The following is a 21,953-nucleotide window of genomic DNA, read 5'->3' as shown; positions in this document are numbered from 1 at the left end:
CCTTCACACCTCTGTTGAAAGCAGCTGCAGGCCAGGGTGTGGAAGCGGCCATGGCCACGGAAAGCACGTGGCAGGAGAGAGCCCACGCCACATAATACTGAACACACACCTGAGCACAGAACCAGGAGAAACCCCTGAGCATTGCAGGGTGTGGCCCCAATTTTTTTTAGAAAAAAGGACAGAAGGAGGGAAGGGAGGGAGGGAGGAAGGAAGGATGGAAGGAAGGGAGGGAGGAAGGAAGGAAGGACAGAAGGAAGGAAGGAAGGAAGGAAGGAAGGAAGGAAGGAAGGAAGGAAGGAAGGAAGGAAGGAAGGAAGGAAGGAAGGAAGGAAGGAAGGAAGGAGAAGAGAGAAAAGTCATCTTTTTTAATATTTTCTACTTGGCCTACTTTTCACTGTGAGACCGAGTTTCCCCCCACCCAGGCCTGGACACGAAGGGGCCCCTGCCAGGCCTCTCTCCACCAAACACCTATAGCTTTTCTATACACTAAGAACTTACAAAAGTATATCCTTGCAGCCTTGCTTCAAAGGGTCATATTCTGCCAAGTGTACAAAGAGAAAGGCAGGGAGCTAGGGGAGGACTCAGCAGACGGTGTCCCTGGGACTGCAAGTACCGAGGCCGTGAGCACGATGCCCAGGGCTGCCCACGTACCCTGCGAGCAGTGCCAGCAACTGAACTATCTGGGGCCACTGGCAGGACAAAGCATGCAGTCACTGAGGCCCAGTGGGGGTGGGGGGAATCCCCCGGGGGAATGTATGTCTGAGCTTCTGGATGAGCACTGCAGTCAGAGCACCCCAGGTGAGCAAGCACACCTGTAAGCATGACACTCAGATGTTCACACCAGCAGCACTCTGAGCCCACAGCAGAGCACGCGTGGCCATCACTGCGGCAGCAGCAACAGTCAGGGAAGGCTTTACTTAAAGGAAAAGGAGACAGGATGGACGACGGGAACACTTCTGCCCCGTGTGGGAACCCCAGGCTTGGTTCTCAGCCGCACATGGTCCCAGACAAGGCCAGGAGTGACCCCCCAAGCACTGAGTTGGGAGCACCTCCTGAGTATCATCACTGTCACTGTCATCCCGTTGCTCATCGATTTGTTCGAGCAGGCACCAGTAACGTCTCTCATTGAGAGACTTATTGTTACTGTTTTTGGCATATCCAATACGCACGGGTAGCTTGCCAGGCTCTGCTGTGCGGGCTCCATACTCTCGGTAGCTTGCCGGGCTCTCCGAGAGGGGCGGAGGAATCGAACTCGGGTCGGCCGAGTGAAAGGAGAAAACCCAACCGCTGTGCTATCGCTCCAGCCTGAGTATCAGAGTACCATGAAACATTTTCAACCAAAAGAATCTTCCAGAAATTCATAAAACAACAGGGGGCCAAAGCAATAGTACTGTAGGGAAGGCGCTTGCCTGGCACTTGGCCAATCTGAATTCAACACCCAGTACCACATAAAGGCCCCCGAGCATCTCTGTAGTGATCCCTGAGCACAGGGCCAAGAGTAAGCCCTGAGCACCACTGGGTGTGGTCCAAATCAAAAAGGAAAAAAAAAAAGAAATTCATAGAACAACAGAGAAGAAACAGAAAAGGGGGCAGAGAGAGTGCAGGGAACGAGGAGCTTGCCTTGCCCTCGGCTGACCCGGGTCCCATCCTGGCACCGCATGTGGTCCCCTTGAGTCCTGTCAGAAGTGGTCCCTACGCACGGAGCCCAGAGTAGTCCCTTAGCACCGCCAGGTGTGGCCTAACGCCAAAGGGAAACAGAGACTGCACGCATGATCATGGCTGAAGAAAGATGTAGAATGATCCACCCTCTAACCACTCCAAACTACACCCATCAATTTCCTTCCCGATGTCTGGAGAGGGGTGAAGAGATGTACGAGGGCGACAGGCCCATGGAAAAAGCCCAAGTACCATGCAAAAGGGCAGCATGTGACAGGACATGTAAGGACTCCATGGGTGAGTACATGTAATGACTCACGTGGCTGGTACATGTAAGGACTCCATGTGGCAGATACATGTAAGAACTCCACATGGCCAGTAGATATAAGGACTCCACATGGCAGGTACATGTAAGGACTCCCCGTGGCAAATACATGTAAGACTCCATGTGGCTAGTACAATTAAGGAATCACATGGCAGATACATATAAGGACACCATGTGGTAGATACATGTACGGGCTTCACATGGCAAATACATGTATAGACGTCACATGGCAGATACATGTATGGACTTCACATGGCAGATACATGTAAGGACTCCACGTGGCAGGTACATGCAAGGACTCCACGTGGCAGGAACATGCCAGTATGTGTCCACGGAAACTGAAAGTGTATCTTGCGAGTCACCGGGAAGGTTTACCATCCGGCACAGCAACCACCCATCATTGACGGCAGCGAGCTGTTTACAGAGAAACTCCAGGGAGAGGCCCTGAACAGACGCGCAGGCACCTCATTAGTGGGCACAGCTGATTTCCATCACCTCATATGTTGGGGCGCTCATTAATCTGCTAATGAAACTGTGAGGCTCAGCAGGGGTCATCGGGCCTGTGTGAAAGTCACGCTCCTAGAGCATATGTAGGGCCCAGACATGCAAGCACACAAGATTGTTTGGGGTTATTCAATCACTGATGTGGAGTCAGTTCTCTCTCTGGGTGGAAATAAGGCTGGCTTCCCATCTGATACCTCCTTTCACCAAAAGAAACCAAAAGGAGATGGTATGAGAATTCTTTTTTCGGTCACACCCGGCGATGCACAGGGGTCACTCCTAGCTCTGCCCTCAGGAATTACCCCTGGCGGTGCTCAGGAGACCGGGATGCTGGGAATCGAACCCAGGTTAGCTGCGTGCAAGGCAAACATCCTACCCACTGTGCCATCACTCCAGCCCCAAGTATGAGAGAATTCTTAACACATTTTAAAATCTGTCATTAAAACACACACACATAATTTTATCCAAAACATCCACACAAACACTGCCAGACAGTACAAGAGATAAGGCACTTGCCTTGCAAGCAGCTGACCCCACTTCAATCTCGGCACCACAGTCTCAGAGTACCATGGGGAGTAGCCCCTAAGCACCACCACCAGGTGGGGCCCCAAGCCCACCCCCCAAATATCCTACTCTAACATGCTTAAGAAAGTACAGATTTATATGCACACCTAATATGCATGCATGCTTAACTTATTAAAGTAGAAAAAAGGAATTTAACATCCTGTTAATATGGACTTCAGTTCAAAGCATGGTGCCAAGTCCAGAAATCACAAAGAAAAACATAAACCTAAACATAAAACCTATTAAACTCTTCCATTAAAAAAAAAAGAAGAAAAAAAAAGACTAAAAGAAGCTAGAAGGAAAGTAATAAACTAACACAAATATCTGTTACAGAGAAGACAAAAGGGTAATTTTCTTAATTAGAAAAAGAAAACGTAACAGAAAAATGGTCAGAGGTGACAGTTGGCAGAAATTAAGTACAAATTACCAACATACAAACTAAAAGATGCTCACTCATTTATAACAGAAGAAATACAAAGTAAAACAGTACTAACACTGATGAATAACTCTGAAAACCCAGAATGGGTGAGGGTAGAAAGTAAGTGCATTCAGAAATACTGTTTGTGGGTGTACAAATTGGTCCTATATTGTGGGGTACAACAGGGTCAAAACAAAAACTTACAGTAATAAGAAAATGCAGAATTTTCTCAATATTCAAAAACCTGGTACAGCTGAAAACTGGCCCAACACTAGATTAAGGAAATTAAGCTACAATCATAATGTGATGCAAAATGTAGGCATCCAAGCAAATGAAACTGATCTTCTGAAAAAATTTTAAAGCTCACCTATATCTCTTTTTTTCTTTTTTGCTTTTAATAACCCTGGCTCTGCATTCAGGAATTACCCCTGGTGGAGCTCAGGGGACCATATGGGAATCGAACCCGGGTCGGCCGAGTGCAAGGCAAATGCCCTACCCGCTGTGCTATCATTCCAGCCCCCTCACCTATATCTTCTTAATCAAAGAAAAATCCAACTCGGTATTGCAAGGTACTTTCACTTGCACTCTTACTGCAAGGGAGAAGGGACTGCATAAGGCCAAGAGAGAGTTTTTAGGGTCATCAGTGCAAGAGGGAATCCAGCACAAACCGTGCCTGCCCGCCCCACTGCCAGCCCTAATGCCCCGGGAGAAAACAATTCCAGAGACAGGAATCAGAGAGAACACAGTCACTGCAGACCCTCGCAGACCCTCTGCCTTCATGAACGTGGGAAGCCAAATGTGGAAATATCACCCCCCCCATAGCAGCCCCCCACCCCACGCAAAGTACTGACTAGCATGTAGACCATGTGCATTAATTATCCTCTGAATACACGCACTAACAATGCGTTTTCTTCGATGAGGGTATACCTACCAGGCACAAGTAGGATGGGAACCAGAATGAAATAAAACAGGAAACCTGTCACCAAGTCCTTTAAATTCTAGTGAGGACAGAAACAAGCACACGGCCAGTTGGGTGGCGCTGGCCTCTGTGCTGCCCCAGGGAAGGGAGACAAAAAGACTGAGCACAACCTGCAGTCCAAACACACGGCACGCTGCTGGCACAGGCTCTAAGTCACCCAGAACTACGCTGGGCCGTGGGGCACTCGTGTGACAGAGCACATTCCTGGCCTGTGCAAGGCTCCAAGTGCATTCTTGGCCCTGCATGCCAACCCCCCACGTCTCCTCCACAGCACTGCCCTCCTCATCCCTGGTGACCCCTGACACTGCCAAGTGAGGTTCTGGCAGCCTGGGGTACCACCAGACTGGAGTCTGGCCACACTCTGCCAGGAATGTCCCCTATTTTTAAAGAAAGCATGTTACAGGAGCTAAGGATGTGAGTCGGCTGCACAGCATATGCTTTGTATGTGTTGGGTTTAATTCCCAGCAGGGAAAAAAACAACAACAACTAAGTGCCATCACTTCCTTGCCAATCCTTTTGGCCATCGTTTCTGATCTCTGAGGTTCAACTTTTTCATAGGTTTTAATTTCCTATCTCACTGAACTGGAAACATCAGCGATGATCCAGGCAGATCATCTAGAAAACGGGCACAGGACAAGCTCTCAAACATTATTACTGGGACTGAGACCCTAAGAGCCAAAGGGACACGGGTGTCTCGAACTGCTTTGGGGAACCCCAAGGAAGTCAAAAGTCGGCAACACACTGTTTCTTCTGTGTCACACTTGAGAACAATCAGAATACGTGACTTCAAGAATGATGCTGAGGCTGACACCCAAGGACAGTAGATACAAGGGCCAGGGAAATGCCCCATAGCTGGAAGCCTGCTTCATGAGCGGAGGGGAAGGCAGATGGAATAGAGAAGGGATCACTAAGAAAATGATGGCTGGAGGAACCAGTTGGGATGGGAGATGCATGCCGAAAGTAGATAATGGACCAAACATGATGACCTCTCAGTGTCTGTGTTGCAAGCCATAATGCCCAAAAGTAGACAGTATGGGGAATACTGTCTCATGGAGGCAGGGGGAGGGTGGGAAAGGGAGGTGTTATACCGGGGATATTGGTGGTGGGGAATGTGCACTGGTGGATGGATGGGTATTTGATCATTGTGAGATTGTAACCCAAACATGAAAGCTTGTAACTATCTCACGGTGATTCAATAAAATTTAAAAAAAAATTTTTTTAAATGATGTGTAGTGGAGGATTCGATGTATGCCTATGCCTGTGAGTTCATCGTGTGTGTACATGTGTGTATCCTAGAGTCTACTCGGACACTTTCACGTTGGCCCTTGCCAACAGTGAGACTCTGGGCAAGTGGCTCAGAAATGCCCCTCCTGACTTCTCCTGCACTGAAAGTCCTTCAGAGGATTGTGGGGGTCTTGAGAAGGCTAAAGTCAGAGAGCTGACCGGGGGATGACTCAGCTCGGCAGCTGGCTGCAGGAAGTGCTCCGAGTGCTAACTACCAAGATGCCCACGAAATCCTTGGCAGCCCCGGGGAGTTACCCCAGGGGGTCTGGGTGCAGTTTCAACACTGAAACGTCCTTCAGCTACAGGCACTACTTCCTTGTCACTCGTGTACTGCACCCAGTGTGGTTAGTGAACGCTCATTATTTTAAGAGTCCCACTTACAGCAGCTCTAAGAAGGTGCAATGACGGTAGGAAACTATCCAGACAACACTGAGTATCTGGGGAAAGGAGGTGCATTCACGGACCTCTTCCCCTTGCCAGCCCATCTGCCTGCCGTCAGAGGAGACCACTGCCACGCTCACTCACGCCTGGGGTTCCCGTCTCTCCACACATCAAGAGGGAGGGAGGGGTTTGCGCTTCACAGACGGGGCTCAGACCAGACCTACGAGTTCACGCAGACTTCCCCTATCAACGGAAGGTCTGAGCACGCTTGCTTTCAGTCACCACTTAGTGCTACAGAGAACAGATACTCTATACAGTGAAAGTAAAGTGAAATTTATCAGTTACACAGGCGGGGTGGGGGTGGGGGGGAGGTTTACTGTGATTCTTGGTGGTGGAATATGTGCACTGGTGAAGGGATGGGTGTTCAAGCATTGTATAACTGGGACTTAAACCTGAAAGCTTTGTAACTTTCCACATGGTGATTCAATAAAAGAATAAATTAAAAAAAAAAAAGAACAGATACTTCATTAAGCCATGATTGTAGACATGCAATTTGCCAGGAAATGCTTCTGCTATTTTAACCAATTCTACACAAATATTTTGTTTGAGTGGTACATGACACACGCATTTCTGTGGGACAGCCTTCTAAGAGCAGAGGGACCGAGCCCAAGGCTGTATATACTCTGTGGGTAGAGCTGAAGGGGCCTTCAATCAGACTGTCAATCAAAGAGAGGACACAGCCCTCGCTCCCACTGGCCACCATTTAAAACAACAACAATAACAACAACAAAGAACAGGGTCCAGATCAATCGTATAGCAAGGAGAGCGTTTGCCTTGCACACATCAAACCCGGGTTCAATCCCTGGCATCCCATGTGATCTCCTGAGCGCTGCCAGAAGGGATCCCTGAGCACAAAGCCAGGAGTAAACCCTGAGCACTGCTTGGTGTGACCAAAAAAACCAAAACAAAAACAAAACAAAACAAAAACCAAGAACAAAGCATGCACTGTTGGGGCTGGAGCAGTGGCACAGTGAGTAGGGCGCTTGCCTTACATGTGGCCAACCCGGGTTCAATCCCTGGCACCCCATATGGTCCCCTGAGCACCGCCAGGAGTAATTCCTGAGTGCAGAGCCAGCAGTCAGCCCTGAGCATCACCGGGTGCAGCCCAAAACTCAAAACCAAAAACAATGACAACAAAAAACAAAGAGCACACTGTCATCAGGAAGAACCACCCAATTTTCCAAGGCGACAGGGCCTTACGTCAAAAACCAGACGGAACTCCAGTCTTAAGCCCGTGTTGTACCCTTCACGGGCCTGGCGTGTCCGTGTTCCCGACAACCCTTACATCAGCCTGAATCGGGAGCTGGCCTCCCCTGAATTTACCCGGCTCACCTCCAGACCAGCTTCGGGGTACACTGTGCACCCCAAGGCCCCTGGTTCAGGGAGGCAGAAGCAGGGCTGGAGATTCAAAGCAGGATTGTCATCACTTGCCGCCATGCCAAGTGCCACCAAACAGCCATTCCCGGCAACGTTCACTGAACTGCTGTCCTCCGTTGCTGGTGTAAGGCAGCAGCGGGCTAAAGCCTCTTAATCAATAATCATTGGCCCACAGGTAGTTTACACGTTTCATTTTGCCCTGCGATATTATTACAGCAAGGAGCAAGAGCAGATAAAGGTCACGTTGGTAATTAAAGCTATATTATAGAAATAATGCACACCCAAGATATGATTAAATAAGAAAATATTACTCAGTTTAGTATCATCATTAAACTTGCATTAATTTATAAATATTTAAATGTACCATATGATGGTCATAAATAATATGTTTTTGTCAGTTTCTAAAATAATGCAACCCATAAACCCTTGAAAAATTACTGCGGAGAGAAATAGTCCAAGAAAGTATTCAAGCCAGACTCACATTCAAACGCTGTGGTCGTTGCTTCAGGCAGAACCTGGCCTATAACATCCTAAACAGAGAGAGAATAAAGAAACGCAATTAGCCATCTTCTTTATTGCTAACATGTGGCAAATCCTGGAGGAAATAGGAGAACCTGGAAAATATTTCTGAAGTGTTGGCATAAGCCATAAAAACAGTAGCTCACAGTCACACTCTGCCCAGCAATGCAATCCCAGAGTCGAAATCTCTACGAAAGGAGAGGGCAGAGCTTCCCACGGCCCACCCCTCTCCACGCCGATTAATAATGTAACCTTGGTCTTTCACCGGGGAGGAATATAACTCCGGGGGGAGACACACATGCCCTAGGTAGGAGGCTTCATGCCCCGGTGCTCAACCCAGCTGCCCACCCCAAGTAATTTTATTTTTGTTTCAAATACAACATTTTATATTTAGGAAGGAAGGGAAGGAAGTAAGGGAGGGAAGTAAGTGAGGGAGGGAGGGAGGGAGGGAGGGAGGGAGGAAGGAAGGAAGGAAGGAAGGAAGGAAGGAAGGAAGGAAGGAAGGAAGGAAGGAAGGAAGGAAGGAAGGAAAGAAGGAAGGAAGGAAGGGAGGGAGGGAGGGAGGGAGGGAGGAAGGAAGGAAGGAAGGAAGGAAGGAAGGAAGGAAGGAAGGAAGGAAGGAAGGAAGGAAGGAAGGAAGGAAGGAGGGAAGGAGGGAAGGAGGGAAGGGGATGAAGGAAGGAAGGAAGGAAGGAAGGAAGGAAGGAAGGAAGGAAGGAAGGAAGGAAGGAAGGAAGGAAGGAAGGAAGGAAGGAAGGGAGGGAGGGAAGAAGGGAGGGAGGGAGGGAAGGAAAGGAAGGAAGGAAGGAAGGAAGGAAGGAAGGAAGGAAGGAAGGAAGGAAGGAAGGAAGGAAGGAAGGAAGGAAGGAAGGAGGGAAGGAGGGAAGGGGATGAAGGAAGGAAGGAAGGAAGGAAGGAAGGAAGGAAGGAAGGAAGGAAGGAAGGAAGGAAGGAAGGAAGGAAGGAAGGAAGGGAGGGAGGGAGGGAGGGAGGGAGGGAAGAAGGGAGGGAGAGAGGAAGGAAGGAAGGGGAGGAAGGGAAGGAAGGAAGGAAGGAAGGAAGGAAGGAAGGAAGGAAGGAAGGAAGGAAGGAAGGAAGGAAGGAAGGAAGGAAGGAGGGAAGGGGAGGAAGGAAGGAAGGAAGGAAGGAAGGAAGGAAGGAAGGAAGGAAGGAAGGAAGGAAGGAAGGAAGGAAGGAAGGAAGGAAGGAAGGAAGGAAGACGGAGAGGCCACAGACTGTATTGATAGAAAGAGTGAGAAATCGGGGCGTCAGGTGGCCTGAGAACGTAAGCATCTCAACTCTGCGTTTCTCAGCTGTGCAAACAAATTATTTAACCTAAAGCCTCAACTGGATTATCTTCCAATATAAGCCAGTGATACTCAAAGTGGTAAAGTTAACTGACGGCACAGGCAGAAGCGAATGGAGCACACTGGGTAGTCAAATGCAGTTCCTGATAATGTAACCAGCCTGACCCTACGCTTTTCTGTGGGGGTGTGGGGCCACACCCAGCTGTGCTCAGGGCTTACGCCTGGCTCTGCGATCAGAGATCCCCCTTGGCTGTGCTCACAGGGGGACCGTAAGGGGGGCCGGGACTGAATCAGGACAGCCACGTGCAAAGCAAGTGCTTCGTCTGCTGTGCAAGCCCTCAAGCCCTCACCGGCATTCTTTTGTTTTGCTGTGTTTGGGGGCCACACCTGGGGATGCTCAGCCATTACTCCCGGATCACGTATATTCCCAGCAGTGCTTGAGGGACTCTATGGAGTGCCAGGGATCGAACCCCTGTTTGCCCTGTGCGAGGCAGCCCCGCTATCACTTTGGCCCTGGGAAGCTGTGTGTGACACATTCTTTCACAAATCCTTATTTGGGCATGATGACTCACAAAGCTGATAGTCATCTTCCTGCAACAAACAAGGCTTCTGCTCTTTTGTTGGTTTGTGGGGGCCACACCTGGCAGGTGCTCAGAGCTCATTCTTGGTGGGGTTTGCGGGGAGGGGCATGCAAGCAATTCTTACCGACCTTTACTCTTGAGCACTGAAAAACTTTCAATCTACAAACATTTCTAAAGAAGTGTATGATCTGATATCCACGCCTCAGTGACCTAATAAAGTTGAAACCCTTTGAAAATGAGTCTCAGGAAAGCTTAACGAGGACACAGGGCACTGCTCTTAGACCCAGAACACCCCGACGGTCCCACAAAACTCAGGCTCTGGGGGAGCTGGATGCACCCCTGCTCCTCCCTCCTGGGCTGGGTCAGAACTTCCCCAGGATTGTAGACTGGGCTCCCAGGTGCCCATGCTTTACACTGGCACTTGGCACAACAGCTTTGTCGCCATGCTGTGTTGTGAGTTTATTTTCTTTCTCTCCCCTCCCAACCCGCAAAGAAATCGGTAGTGTGTGTGTGGGGGGGGGGTTGCTGAGAGATCGTACAAGTCAACAGAGCACTTGCCTTACACGCAGCCAACCCAGGGTTGATCCCTGGCACCCAATACAGTCCCCTGAGCCCGCCAGGAGTGATTCCTGAGTGCCCAGCTAGGGGGCAACCCTGAGCACTGTGAGCTGTGACCCCCCCACCCAACCCACCCACCCACCTTTGTGTCCGAAATTGATCAAACAAAACTTCCTGGGTTAGCGCCAACGCGAGTTCTATTTGCCTTCTGACGTTAGTCTTGGCAAGCTTTATGAGGAAGTATTTGTAAGAGATTTCAGTGTTATTTAAAACAACAACAACAACAAAACACCCCTTCTACAGAGTTGTAAGTATAGGAAGTCTCTGTGGACTGGCAAATGGAAACTGTCAAGCAAGTAGGTAATAAAGCAGAAACAAACCGAGTACATCTGCCAGTGGTTTCTGCCACCTTGTTTCTGCCCCTGGCTACGGAATACATTAAGCTAGAGTAAGAAATGAGGGGACCAGAGTGATAGTACAGCAAGGAGGGCGTTTGCCTTGCATGTGGCCGAGCCGGGTTCGATCCCTGGCATCCCAGATGGTCCCCCAAGCACTACCAGGAGTAATTTCTGAGTGCAGAGCCAGGAGTAACCCCTGAGCACCACTCGATGTGAACCCCCACCAAAAAAAAAAAAAAAGGATTAAGAAATTACTCCTAAATAATGGCATCCGATAGCTCAGTTTCCTTCTGTGCAAAAATGAGAACGGAATTATACCCACCTCATACAGCTAAATCAATTAATATCTATAAAGAGATCATCTAGCACATCATAAGCACCGTGACTGGTCTGTGCTAGACAGAACAATTTGCTGATGACTGTTAGTGAATTGCAAAGCTGACCCCATCCTGGAACCAAAAATTGTAAAACATTGGTCAGAGGATGACGGTACTTCAACCTTTCCTAGTATCTCCTGAGACCTTCCCCATCCCTTTTTAGTACTGTATATTACAGTATTTTAGTTTAGGTAACAAGATTACAATATTGGGAATATTTAGAGTTGTTTTGTTTCGTGTTTTAAATTCTTTTGACTTGGGGCCACACCCAGCAGATTAGTAAACTCACTTAGGTGCCTTCCCACATTGAGGAACAAACCCCATCCAACAGCAAACCCCTAAAAACTGAGCCCTGTTGGGTTCTCGGCCCCCCGAATAAACAAGGAGCCACATGAGCTAATGTGGGGGATCAGAGAAGGGGGAAAAAGCAAACCAACTTAGAGAACTGTGAGAAGAACGTGTACACAGCTGGCATCAGGCTTTGCTGAAGCGAATCAAGTGGGACTATCCTAATGGCAAGGGCAGGGAAGAGGCCACCTGACCCTACCCTCTGCCGGTTCCAAGCAGGGCCCATCTGCTGGCTTTGTTTATTTTTCTAGCTACTGTTTTACACAACTTATTTCAAAGAGACTCTCCCTCTTTTAGGGGATTTTTGTTTGGTTGTTTTTGCTGGTTTTTTTTTTAATTTATTTTAGGCCACACCCAGCTATATTCAAGGCTTATCCCTGGCTCTGAACTTAGGGATCACTCCCGGGGGGGGGGGGGAGGGCTGAGGGGGACCATATAAGACACCAGGGATCAAACCCAGTGGCTGAAGGTAAGACCCTACCCACTATACTCTCTCTCTGGCCCTCACGGTGATCCTCAACAGCCTCCTAACTAACCTCAAGAAAACAACTTTTCTACCTTGATGATGTTTATTTTTCAATCCCTCTCTTCTCTTTCCATTCAATAAATCAACCAAATAACCGATGGCCCAAAAATGTAACTGAGTATCTACGACAGACCGAGCACATCAAGTTCACAAAACTGTAAGCGCTGGAAAAATCGGACTTAGGAAGATTCGAATGGACTCCCAGAGATCAAGCAAACCTAAGAGACCTGTAACACAGCTCGCTCACAGTGCGGTAACAGCCACACAGAAGACACAAATAGCGAGTAGCAGGTGCTTACTCACGAGGCAAAAAACCAAAACGAAACGAAACGAAACAAAACAAAAACCCAAACCCAAGAGGGTGAGTACAGGGGGAAAAAGTCACAGCATCTGAACAGCATCTCAGGAGACAGAAATCAAACCGCAAGAGGACAGGGAGCACTTTCTCTCCAGCCCGAGACTTCCTGCACAATTTTGCCCAAACTGGAGGCTATGTCTGAAAGAAAGGGGAAAACCTAGACAGCTGAAAAGCAGATCAAAATGCCTCTGCTGTGAGCGTGATTCCTCCGCTGGGCACAAAGATGACCAGCACTTGAAACAGATAGTTGAAAGAGCAATGGGCTCGTTCAGCTACTGATTCCAAGTCCCTACCTCCTGGTCACAGCAAACACACACAACACCAAACCACCTCCGGCTCCTGTGTCTGGGTCCACCAACACCTGGTCGTGTGCTTTAGCACTTAACCATTTGCCCCACCTAAGGCTCATGCCTCCTCCTCATTTGGAAAAGTGGCGTGAGGAAAGGAGAAACGTGGAGAAGATGCTTTCAAGTCACATCTGGCTTTAAGTGGGAAGGTTCAGGGCCAAAGCGATAACACGGTGGGGAGGCTGTGAACTGGGATCGATTCCTGGCACCCGGTGTGGGCCCTGAGCACCACCAGGAGTGATTCCTGTGCGCAGAGCCAGGAGTAACCCCTGAGCACTGCCGGGTGTGGCCTGTCCCCAAAATCAATCAACCAATCAATAAATGAGAAGGTTCGAAGGCAGAGATGCTGGTTGACGCCGTTCTCTTGGGGATTTTGCCAACTTCTTGCTGAAGGGATTAGACTCAGGATGAAAGACTGCAGGGGCTGCCCAGATGTGATCTTGCTGTCTGCAGAACTTGCTAGAATAGGCACCTGGAGCCCACACAGCATTCACTGCCACCACCCCTCTGATGGCCTAAGCATGCACAAGTCAGGTCCACAGCACTCTGTTCTAGAGAGCGGACAGCTGATGCTGTGCCAGTGATACCTAGGAACAACCAGACTGTTCTAGACATCTTTACCTGTCAGCCCCGTAGCCCGGGTTTTCTCTACAAATGAGGGTACTGAGACACTCGCCCAGTGAGTCGACAGGACTTACAACCGAAAGAGAGAAAAACCGACTCCCAAGTTTGGATTTTCAAGCTGTCTTTTTGCTCAACACCTGTTGCCTCAAAGAAGTTTATGTCTTACTCATCAGGGACACAACCTCACTGGACTTCACAAGTCTTTGAGGCTAGTAACATTTTCCCTATTTTGGAAGGAAACAGAAGGCTCAGAAAAACAGAGGGGCTTGCCCAGTAGGTGGGCCAACGGACACATTTCTTTCTGTTGTGGGGGTTATTATGGGGGTCACTCCCAGAGATCACACAGTGCTCGGAGAACACACAGGGCCAGAGACTGACCTACGTGAGGTCGAGATCCACCACTGAAACACATTCCAGCCCCTCAACGGCTTGTCTCGAACATGCTAGGCGTCCACAACAGCTTAGCAAACCCTCAGACAAGGACTTAATGACCCCCTGGTGAGATAGAACAACTTTCACAAATTTTCTTTCACGGAAGGATTTTTTGATAATTCCATTAGCCATTTCATTGTAACGAGCAATAGAAAGCAAATTACGTTGTGCCTGCTAAGAGGGCAGACTTCGGGGGTGGCTGGGAAAGTGGGAACAATGCTGGGGGAAGATCACACCGGTGGTGGGATTGGTAGTGGGATTGGGGTTGGAATATTGAACGTCTGTAACAAATGCGGGCTGGAGCGATAGCACCTCGGGTAGGACATTTGCCTTGCACGCAGCCGACGAGGGTTCAATTCCTCCACCCCTCTTGGAGAGCCTGGCAAGCTACCAAGAGTATCCCACCCGCATGGCAGAGCCTGGCAAGCTACCCGTGGCGTATTCTGTATGCCAAAGCCAGTAATAACAAGTCTCACAAAGGAGACGTTACTGGTGCCCGCTCGAGCAAATCGATGAGCAACGGGATGACAGTGACAGGGACAGTAACAAACACATCATCAACAACTGTGTAGACCACAGTGTTTAAATAAAGGGGGGAGAACCCTGCCCAGTGGTCCCTAACCTGGTCACTGAAAGATTCTCTCTCTGTGCTCCCGAGTTATAAGCACTGTAGGGTCCTAGGATGGACGAGGAGCGGCAGGGGCATAGCACCCACGGGCTCTAGTTTACGTAACACTGCAGGGATGAGACAACATGACCTGATGACCAAGCTTGGGTGCCTTGGAGAACAAAGTGATGGGGACACAGCAGGAGGATGTGAACCAAGGCTGAATCCAAGAAAACACAGTGGAGCTGGGTGGGATGGATACAGGAGGGGGGCCCTGAACTCAGTCCTGCTGTCTTCCCGGGCACAGGATGTGAGCGAGGGGCTTCAGGCCGGATGGAGCCAGAGCAGACAGAGGCACGGGCCAATTCAGACGGGCTCAGATCATGCAAAGGGGTCTCGGCCTTAAGTTACATCTATGGGCAGGAGTGAAGAGAAATCCATGTGCGAGAGAATGATGGCATTTAGGGGACAGGTCCGGAGGCTGCTGGTTCACTCGAGTGACTGAACTCCTGGCCCCAAGACCAGACACCAAGGACATCTGTGACATCTGTAATGCTCTGTCAACCACCAGGGCCCAGACAGGTGTAGCCCACAGAAACTTCCTGCCAATCTGTGAAGAAATACCGCTTTAACACGTGGCACCCTGGATCACAAAGGGATACCATCATAAATACTGGTGTGTAAATATTCTCAGTATAATGGCTTTTCCTCCTTCCAAGGGGATCATGAAATATTTTTATTTCACCAGTCTACAGGTATAAATAGTTCCAAAAACACAACTCTAAGTGGTCGGTTAAGTCCAGAACTTATAGTGAAGGTATTGGAATCAGATTCTGATAGTCACCCATGATGATCAAAACTCCACTCATGGGGCAGGGGGGGTGGCTCCAGGGGCTAGAGCACATGCTCTGCCTGCACAAGCCCCAGGCCTGACCGAGTACAGCACTAGGAGGCCAGGAGTAACCCCCAAACCAAAACACACAATCCTATCACAGAGGGCTGGAGAGGTAGTGCAGTGGGCAGGAACTTGCCTTGCCCACAGCCAACCAGAGGCGGAGCCCTGGCACCGCCTTAGTCCCCGCTGCTCTGCCAGGGGGGACCCCTGAGCACCACCAGAAAACAAAAACGAAGGAACAAAACTAATCCTACCACCGGTCTTCTCCTCCCACCGCTGCCTATCTGGGACTTTCAACTTGGTCGTGGCATAAGTTCGGTCTTTACGCCTGTTATTCAGGATGTGAGATGAGCGCGACACTCTCTAACGCAAATGTGTGATAGGTGAAAGGAGGCATGTGGAAAAGAGATCTCTGCAAAGTAAGGAAGTCTGAGTTCTAGTCCCCTCCCCCACCCCCTCCGGTCCACCTTCACCACTGCTGGGTGGTGGGTGGAGACGGATGAGCGCTGTTTGGGTTTTTCCTTTCTGAGTGGTCCATAAAGAGGTGTCTCAGAGCCAGTGATGTTTTAGGTGCTAAGATTCCTTCCACAAGGGCCCGAAGGGCAGGGGCTCAGCAGGAAGACGGGACAGAAATACGGGGTCTGGCCTAGGCTGGCCCAGGCAACACTGGGTAGAGCATGTGAGAGCAAGTGAGTGTGAGGGTGGGCGGTGTAAGCCGAGGGGACTGTCTGTGTCCCCAGCTCAGTCCCAGCTATGTCTCTGTGTGTGTGTACGTGGGTGGTGTCCAAACTGTGTCTGTGTCTGTGTATGTATGTATGCATGTATGTATGTATGTATGTATGTGTAGCTTTCGGGCTGTGTCTGTGTGTGTATATGTGTGTGGTCCAGGTGAGTCTGTGTGTGTCCCCTTCCCAGTCCAGGCTGCATGTGTGTGTATATGTGTGTCTCCGGCCCAGTCCAGGCTTTGTGTGTGTGTGCGTGTCCCTTCCAGGATATGTCTGTATGTACATATGTATGGTTCAGGCTGTGTCTGTGTGTGTCTGTGTGTGTCCTCGTCCCAGTCCAGGCTGTGTTCGTGTGTCTGTGTCCCTGCCCCGGTCCAGGCTATGTATATATCTGTTTGTATGCGTGTATGAGTGTATGTGTGTGTGTGTATGTGTATATATGTCCCTTTCAGGCTGTGTCCCTGGCCCAGACCAGGCTGTGTGTGTTTTCTGTGTTGTATGTGTATGTGTGTGTATCCCTATGTGTGTATGTGTCTCCCCATCCCAGTCTAGGCTGTGTGTATGTGTCTCCCCATCCCAGTCTAGGCTGTGTGTATGTGTGTCTGTGTCCAGGCCTAATCCAGGCTGTGTGTTTATCTGTGTATGTGTTCCAAGCTGTGTTTGTGTGTCTGTGTCCCCTCCCAGCCCAGGCTATATGTGTATCTGTGTGTGTGTGTATGTGTGTGTGTGTGTGTGTGCCTGGCCCAGTTCAGGCTGCTGTACTGTGTCTGTATGTGTGTCTGTGGGTGTGTCTGTGCCCTGCGCTGTCCCTGGGGCACAGTCCTTGCCAGCGGGGGTTCCTGCGCACCCCCGGGGCCCTGCACACGCGCCAGCTCTCAGGCCCACAATTCATCAGTGCCCGCGGCCACAGCGGTCCAGCAGTCCCGCAGGAGGTCGGCGGCGGCCACACTGCAGCTCAGGCCACCCGGGCACGCTTCTGGGGTCACGGAGCCGCCTCCCCCGCCAATCACGGCGTCCCTCGCCCGCCCCGGCCGGGCTCCAGGCAGGACGCTCCCACTCACCAGCACGTCCCTGAAGAGCAACTGCGGCCCCGAGTGCACGGTCCAGTCCACCGCGCCACTATTGGGAATCTTGATGCGAATCACCAGCACCTGGTTCTCCATGGCACGCCAGGGGCCCAGGGCCAGCCACAGCATTCCAGGGGCCGGGGGCTCACATGCTGAGGCGGGGGCGCCTCCGCCCGGGGCAGGGGAGCGGGGCGGGGCACGCGCGGGCCGGCGGGGCTGGGGCGGGGGGGGCAAGGCGGGGCGCGGGCGTGCGGACACGGCGGGGCGACCACGGTGGCAGGTGCCGTGCACCCCGGGGGACTCCGGGAGGGGGTGGACTGCAGCTGGGCTCGGTGCCGGGCTGACGCGGGGGCCCCGGGGGCGCGGGAGACCCTCCGCACCAGGACCCCGACGAGCCCGCTGCCCCCCGCCGAGCTGGACTCAGCCCGGCCGCCCCGGGCCGCGCGTGCAGGCGGCGGCGGGTGGAGGTGGAGGAGGTGGAGGAGGAGGCAGAGGAGGAGGAGGAGGAGGAGGAGGAGGAGGAGGAGGAGGGGGAGGAAGAAGAAGGGGCGGTGAGGCCACAGTTACTCCGGAACCAAAACGCGCGGCGCCGGAACCCCGGGAGCCCCGGCGGCGGACCCGCCTCCCGCGGCGCCATGTTGGAAGAGGGCAGCGCCCTTCCCGGGCCGGCGCGCCCGGGCGAGAAGTCGGGGCGCGCTCGCGAGAGTCGGGGGGCGGGAGCGCCCGCCCGCGGCCGCGCAGGGGGTCGTGGGCTCGGGAGCATGACCCCCTGCCGCTCCGTGTCTCCAGGGGGCTCGGCTCGTCGGGCAGGTGGGCCCGGCCACGCCAGAGCCCCAGAAGGGTCCTTCTTTGCCGCTTCCCGGAGCGCAGCCGGCAGCAGCCCCCGCGGCCACCGCCAGCCCGGCCGGACCCGGACCGCCGAGTCCCTGCTGGATCGCCCTGAGGCTTGGCTTTGGGGCTTGTTCTACTTTCTTAATTGGCGGAGATCCTGTGGTTTCCAGTACTGCTCGTGCTGGGTTCCTTGCGCAGGATTACACACACGCACGCACAACACACATGCACGCACACACACACTCATACTCTCTGTGGGTCGGGTCTCCCGTTGTATTGCCTTTGGCCCTTTGCTGTGAGCCTAGATCACTGCCAGCAGCAACAACCCACCACTATTATTTTGTTGGGGGGCCGCACCCAGAAGTGCTCGCGGCTTACTCGATGGCTCTGTGCTCTGGGATCACTCCTGGTAGTCACCAGGAACAGCAGCCATAACCCATTATTATTATTATTATTATTGCTATTATTATTATTATTATATGATGATGATGATGATGTTGGGGGACCACACCCACAGATGCTTGGGGCTTACTCGTGGCTCTGTGCTCAGAGATCACTCCTGGTGGTCTCCAGGAACGTGTAGGGGGGGTCAGCCATGTGCAGCACGAGCGCCTTACCCGCTGTCTCTCGCCACAACTCCGGATTTTTTTTTTAAATGCCTTGTCCACCTCAGATTTTAAAAAGCTCGATCTATGTGCCTTTACAGAAGTCCGCAAATTGCAAAGTGCAGGTGCATTTTACTGAATGAAGGTGCACTTGTAGAGGCTGGAATTTGGATTAATTCATGGGGGAGGAGCATTGATTTCTCCTCTAAAAGTTAATGTGGCCGATGAATGTGAGAGAAGGAAAATAATTTTTGATTAACTTCTGCATAAAACCAAACCTTTTTTTCTGCCTATTTTTCTCCATCAGGATTTCTTTCGTCTTTAACCTGAAAGTTTCTTGTGGGAAGTGCCATTTCTCTTTTACATTATTGTAAATTAGTGGCCTAGGTAGTTCATTTCATTTCACCCTCTAGAAATTCTGGCATTGGTCCTTACTCCTACCTTATTTTAAAAATGAATGAATGAATTAAATAAATAAATAAATAAGCGGCTAGAGATCAGACAAAGGTTTTAAAGGGCTGGAGAACCTGTTTTGAATGCAGAAGGCTCAGGCGTCAGGCCCCGTCACCTGCACTGCATGGTCTCCAATACCATTCGCTGTCCCCAGGCTCTAAATTAAGACTAGCCCCTGACACTTTTAGGTGTGGACCGCAAATAAATAAAAATTTTAAAATAGAAATAATAATAATACCCCCCATATACTTTGATGCTTTGTTTTGTTTTGTTTTTAAGTCACACCTGCAATGCTCGAGGCTTCCTCTTGACTCTGCACTCACAAATTACTCCTGGTGGTGTTCAGGGGATCATATGGGATGCTGGGAATCGAACCCGGGTGGGCCGCGTGCAAGGCAAACGCCCTACCTGCTGTGCTATCACTCCAACCTCTGTATCACTTGTCTTGCACTCACTTTTGCACTCACTTTTTTTTTTGTCTTTTCTCCATCATCACCATTGAGATCAGCTCCCTGTCAGACACTTGCTGGCTCAATGTTGATTCCCTCCTATACTCCAGACTTCCACTTGTCTCCTTCATTTCTGTGCGAACCCTTTCATGGAACATTCAGTGCTTTTTAATTCATGTGGATCAAAGATAAAAAAAAAAAATGGGGGAGGGAGGTGGATACACTGGTGATGGGGCTGAAGTTGGAATTATGTGCACGGGAAACCCCCAGTAACAGTATTGTCAATCACAGAGCCTCAATCAATACATGAGATGAGACCAGGATAATAGAGCAGGTAGAGAGCTTGTCTTACATATCGCCTACCTGGGTTTGATCCCCGGCACCCTGGTCTCTACCAGGAATGATTTCTGAGTATAGAGCCAGGAATAAAACCTGAGCATTTAAGGGTGTGGCTCTAAAATTTAGAGTAGAGGAAAAAAAGTTATGTTGACATCATAATCAGGTGCTCTGTGATATGCGGCTAAGGTACTTAGCCTTTATTGTCCCATTCTCTAAACTCCTAATCCAGATTCAATGATGATAAACGTATTAGAGAGACCTAGGTTCTACAAAATACCTAAGACTCCTCCAAAATGATCAAAGTCAGGGACTGGAGTGATAGTACAATGGGTAAGCCATTTGCCTTGCATGCTCTCAACCTGGGTTCAATCCCTGGCATTCCCATATGGTCCCCCAGTACTGCCAGGAGTAATTACTAAACTCAGAGCCAGGAGTAACTTCTGAGCATCGACCTCCCACCCAAAAAAGAAAAACAATCAAGTCATTAAAAAAAGTCCTGAGAATACTGAGGAAAAAACTAAATGCAATGCGGAATCCTGACATTAAATATTTAGAATCAGAGTGATGGATCAGGTGAGATCAGAATAAAGTTTAGGGTTAGTTTAAGAATAATGTGCAGTGCTAACTTTTAGACATATGCAATGACTACGTAAGATGCAAACAATGGGAAAAGCTGAGTAGGATAATGGAGACTCCACATTATCTTTGCAATTTTTTATTAAAATTAATCCAAACTAGTATTTGTGGGAAGGAGCATTTGGTTTTGGTTGTGGGGTCACACCTGACAATGCTCAGGGCTTACTCCTGGCTCTGCGTTCAGACCATATGGACCATATGCCATGCTGCGATTTGAACTAGGATTAGCAATGTGCAAGGCAAGCACCTTACCCGCTGTACTACCTCTCAGCTTCCCCATGATTTTTTAAAAAGTTATGTTTCTGCATATCAACAGTTCCCCAGCAATTTTAATTGTCCAAAGAGATCATTTACAATAACAATAACAAACAATGAACAGAAGCGTTTCCCTAACTTTGCATTATGTTCCATTAGTTTATTAGTTGTTTGTTGTTGTTGTTGTTTTAAGTCCATGAAGAAGAAGCACAGACAAAAATTGGTTTGAGACAAAGCCCTGAAAGTGTGACGGGAAAGTTGCTCTTTTCAATGTTGGTAGAAATGGAAGAGACTAGAGGGGGCAATTCCACTCTCACGGAGTAACTCCGTGCTGGGGCCTCTGGACTTCACCTGCACTAGAATGAGTTAAACCGTGAGTTTAAAATACCACTTGGTTTCATTTCCAGATGATATATTTTCTCTTAGAGTAGGTTGGGGTCCCTACAAATGACTTAAGCTTTACTATTTCCCTCTTATTGTTTAAGCATAGCTACACTGTGGGCATTTTATTAACTACAAAATAGAGCAAACATTTGTGGTGGAACTTTATCACCAACCAAGCACTTCTGCGTCCTTGTCTTGATAGGGTTATCCAGAACATCACAGATGGGATGGTTGAGAAGCTGGACTCTAGACAGGCCCTGGGGATGGGAATAACTCACCACATGTGATCTTGGGAGGGACCTCATGTGTCCCCAGCTAAAATAGTGGATATAAACAAAGTACGCAGGGCCAGAGGGATGGTCCAGTGGGAAGGGCATTTGCCTTACATGTGGCTAACCCAGGTTTGATCCCCAGTACCACATGTGGTCCCCAGCGCACTGCCAGGAGTAATCCCTGAGCACCAACAGGTATGTCCCCATCCCAACACACACACACACACACACACACACACACACACACACACACACACACCTGTACCCAGGCCTAGAGGAATAGAACAGTGGCCTGGAGCCCCTGCCTTGCAAACCTGGTCATGAGTTCAAGTCCCCGGTGTCCCACATGTGTGAGGCACTATCCTGGCAGCTCATCTGTCCATGATTCCAGGCACAACAAATGATTTGGCTGCCCTATCACCAGATGTGTCTGCACCACTAAAAAGAAGGTGGGAATAAACACAGCCGCCAGGAAGTACAACCCCCAAAGGGCAGGTGTGTGAGACCTGCAGAGA

At 50.1% G+C, this 21,953-nt stretch overlaps 1 protein-coding gene across 3 annotated transcripts in view; it reads right to left on the bottom strand.

The window, feature by feature from the left end:
* The window catches only part of MAP2K5 (mitogen-activated protein kinase kinase 5), a 269,651-nt gene extending 251,902 nt beyond the window's left edge, over positions 1 to 17,749 (bottom strand). The window contains exons 1-2 of one of the 3 annotated variants that reach the window (XM_055126994.1): positions 17,209 to 17,749; positions 8,027 to 8,075 (exon numbers count right to left, since the gene is read on the bottom strand). In XM_055126994.1, coding sequence (XP_054982969.1) covers positions 8,027 to 8,075; positions 17,209 to 17,343 — 184 coding nt within the window. In that variant the 5' untranslated portion in view covers positions 17,344 to 17,749. The remainder of the gene's footprint in view (positions 1 to 8,026; positions 8,076 to 17,208) is intronic. The other 2 variants (XM_055126993.1, XM_055126995.1) reach the window with 2 other exon arrangements.
* Positions 17,750 to 21,953: the final 4,204 nt, after the last annotated feature.

This window comes from Sorex araneus, chromosome 2, assembly GCF_027595985.1.
Source record: "Sorex araneus isolate mSorAra2 chromosome 2, mSorAra2.pri, whole genome shotgun sequence".
In the NCBI taxonomy this organism is placed as follows: Eukaryota; Metazoa; Chordata; class Mammalia; order Eulipotyphla; family Soricidae; genus Sorex; species Sorex araneus.
This window is presented reverse-complemented; position numbering and strand designations above follow the sequence as displayed.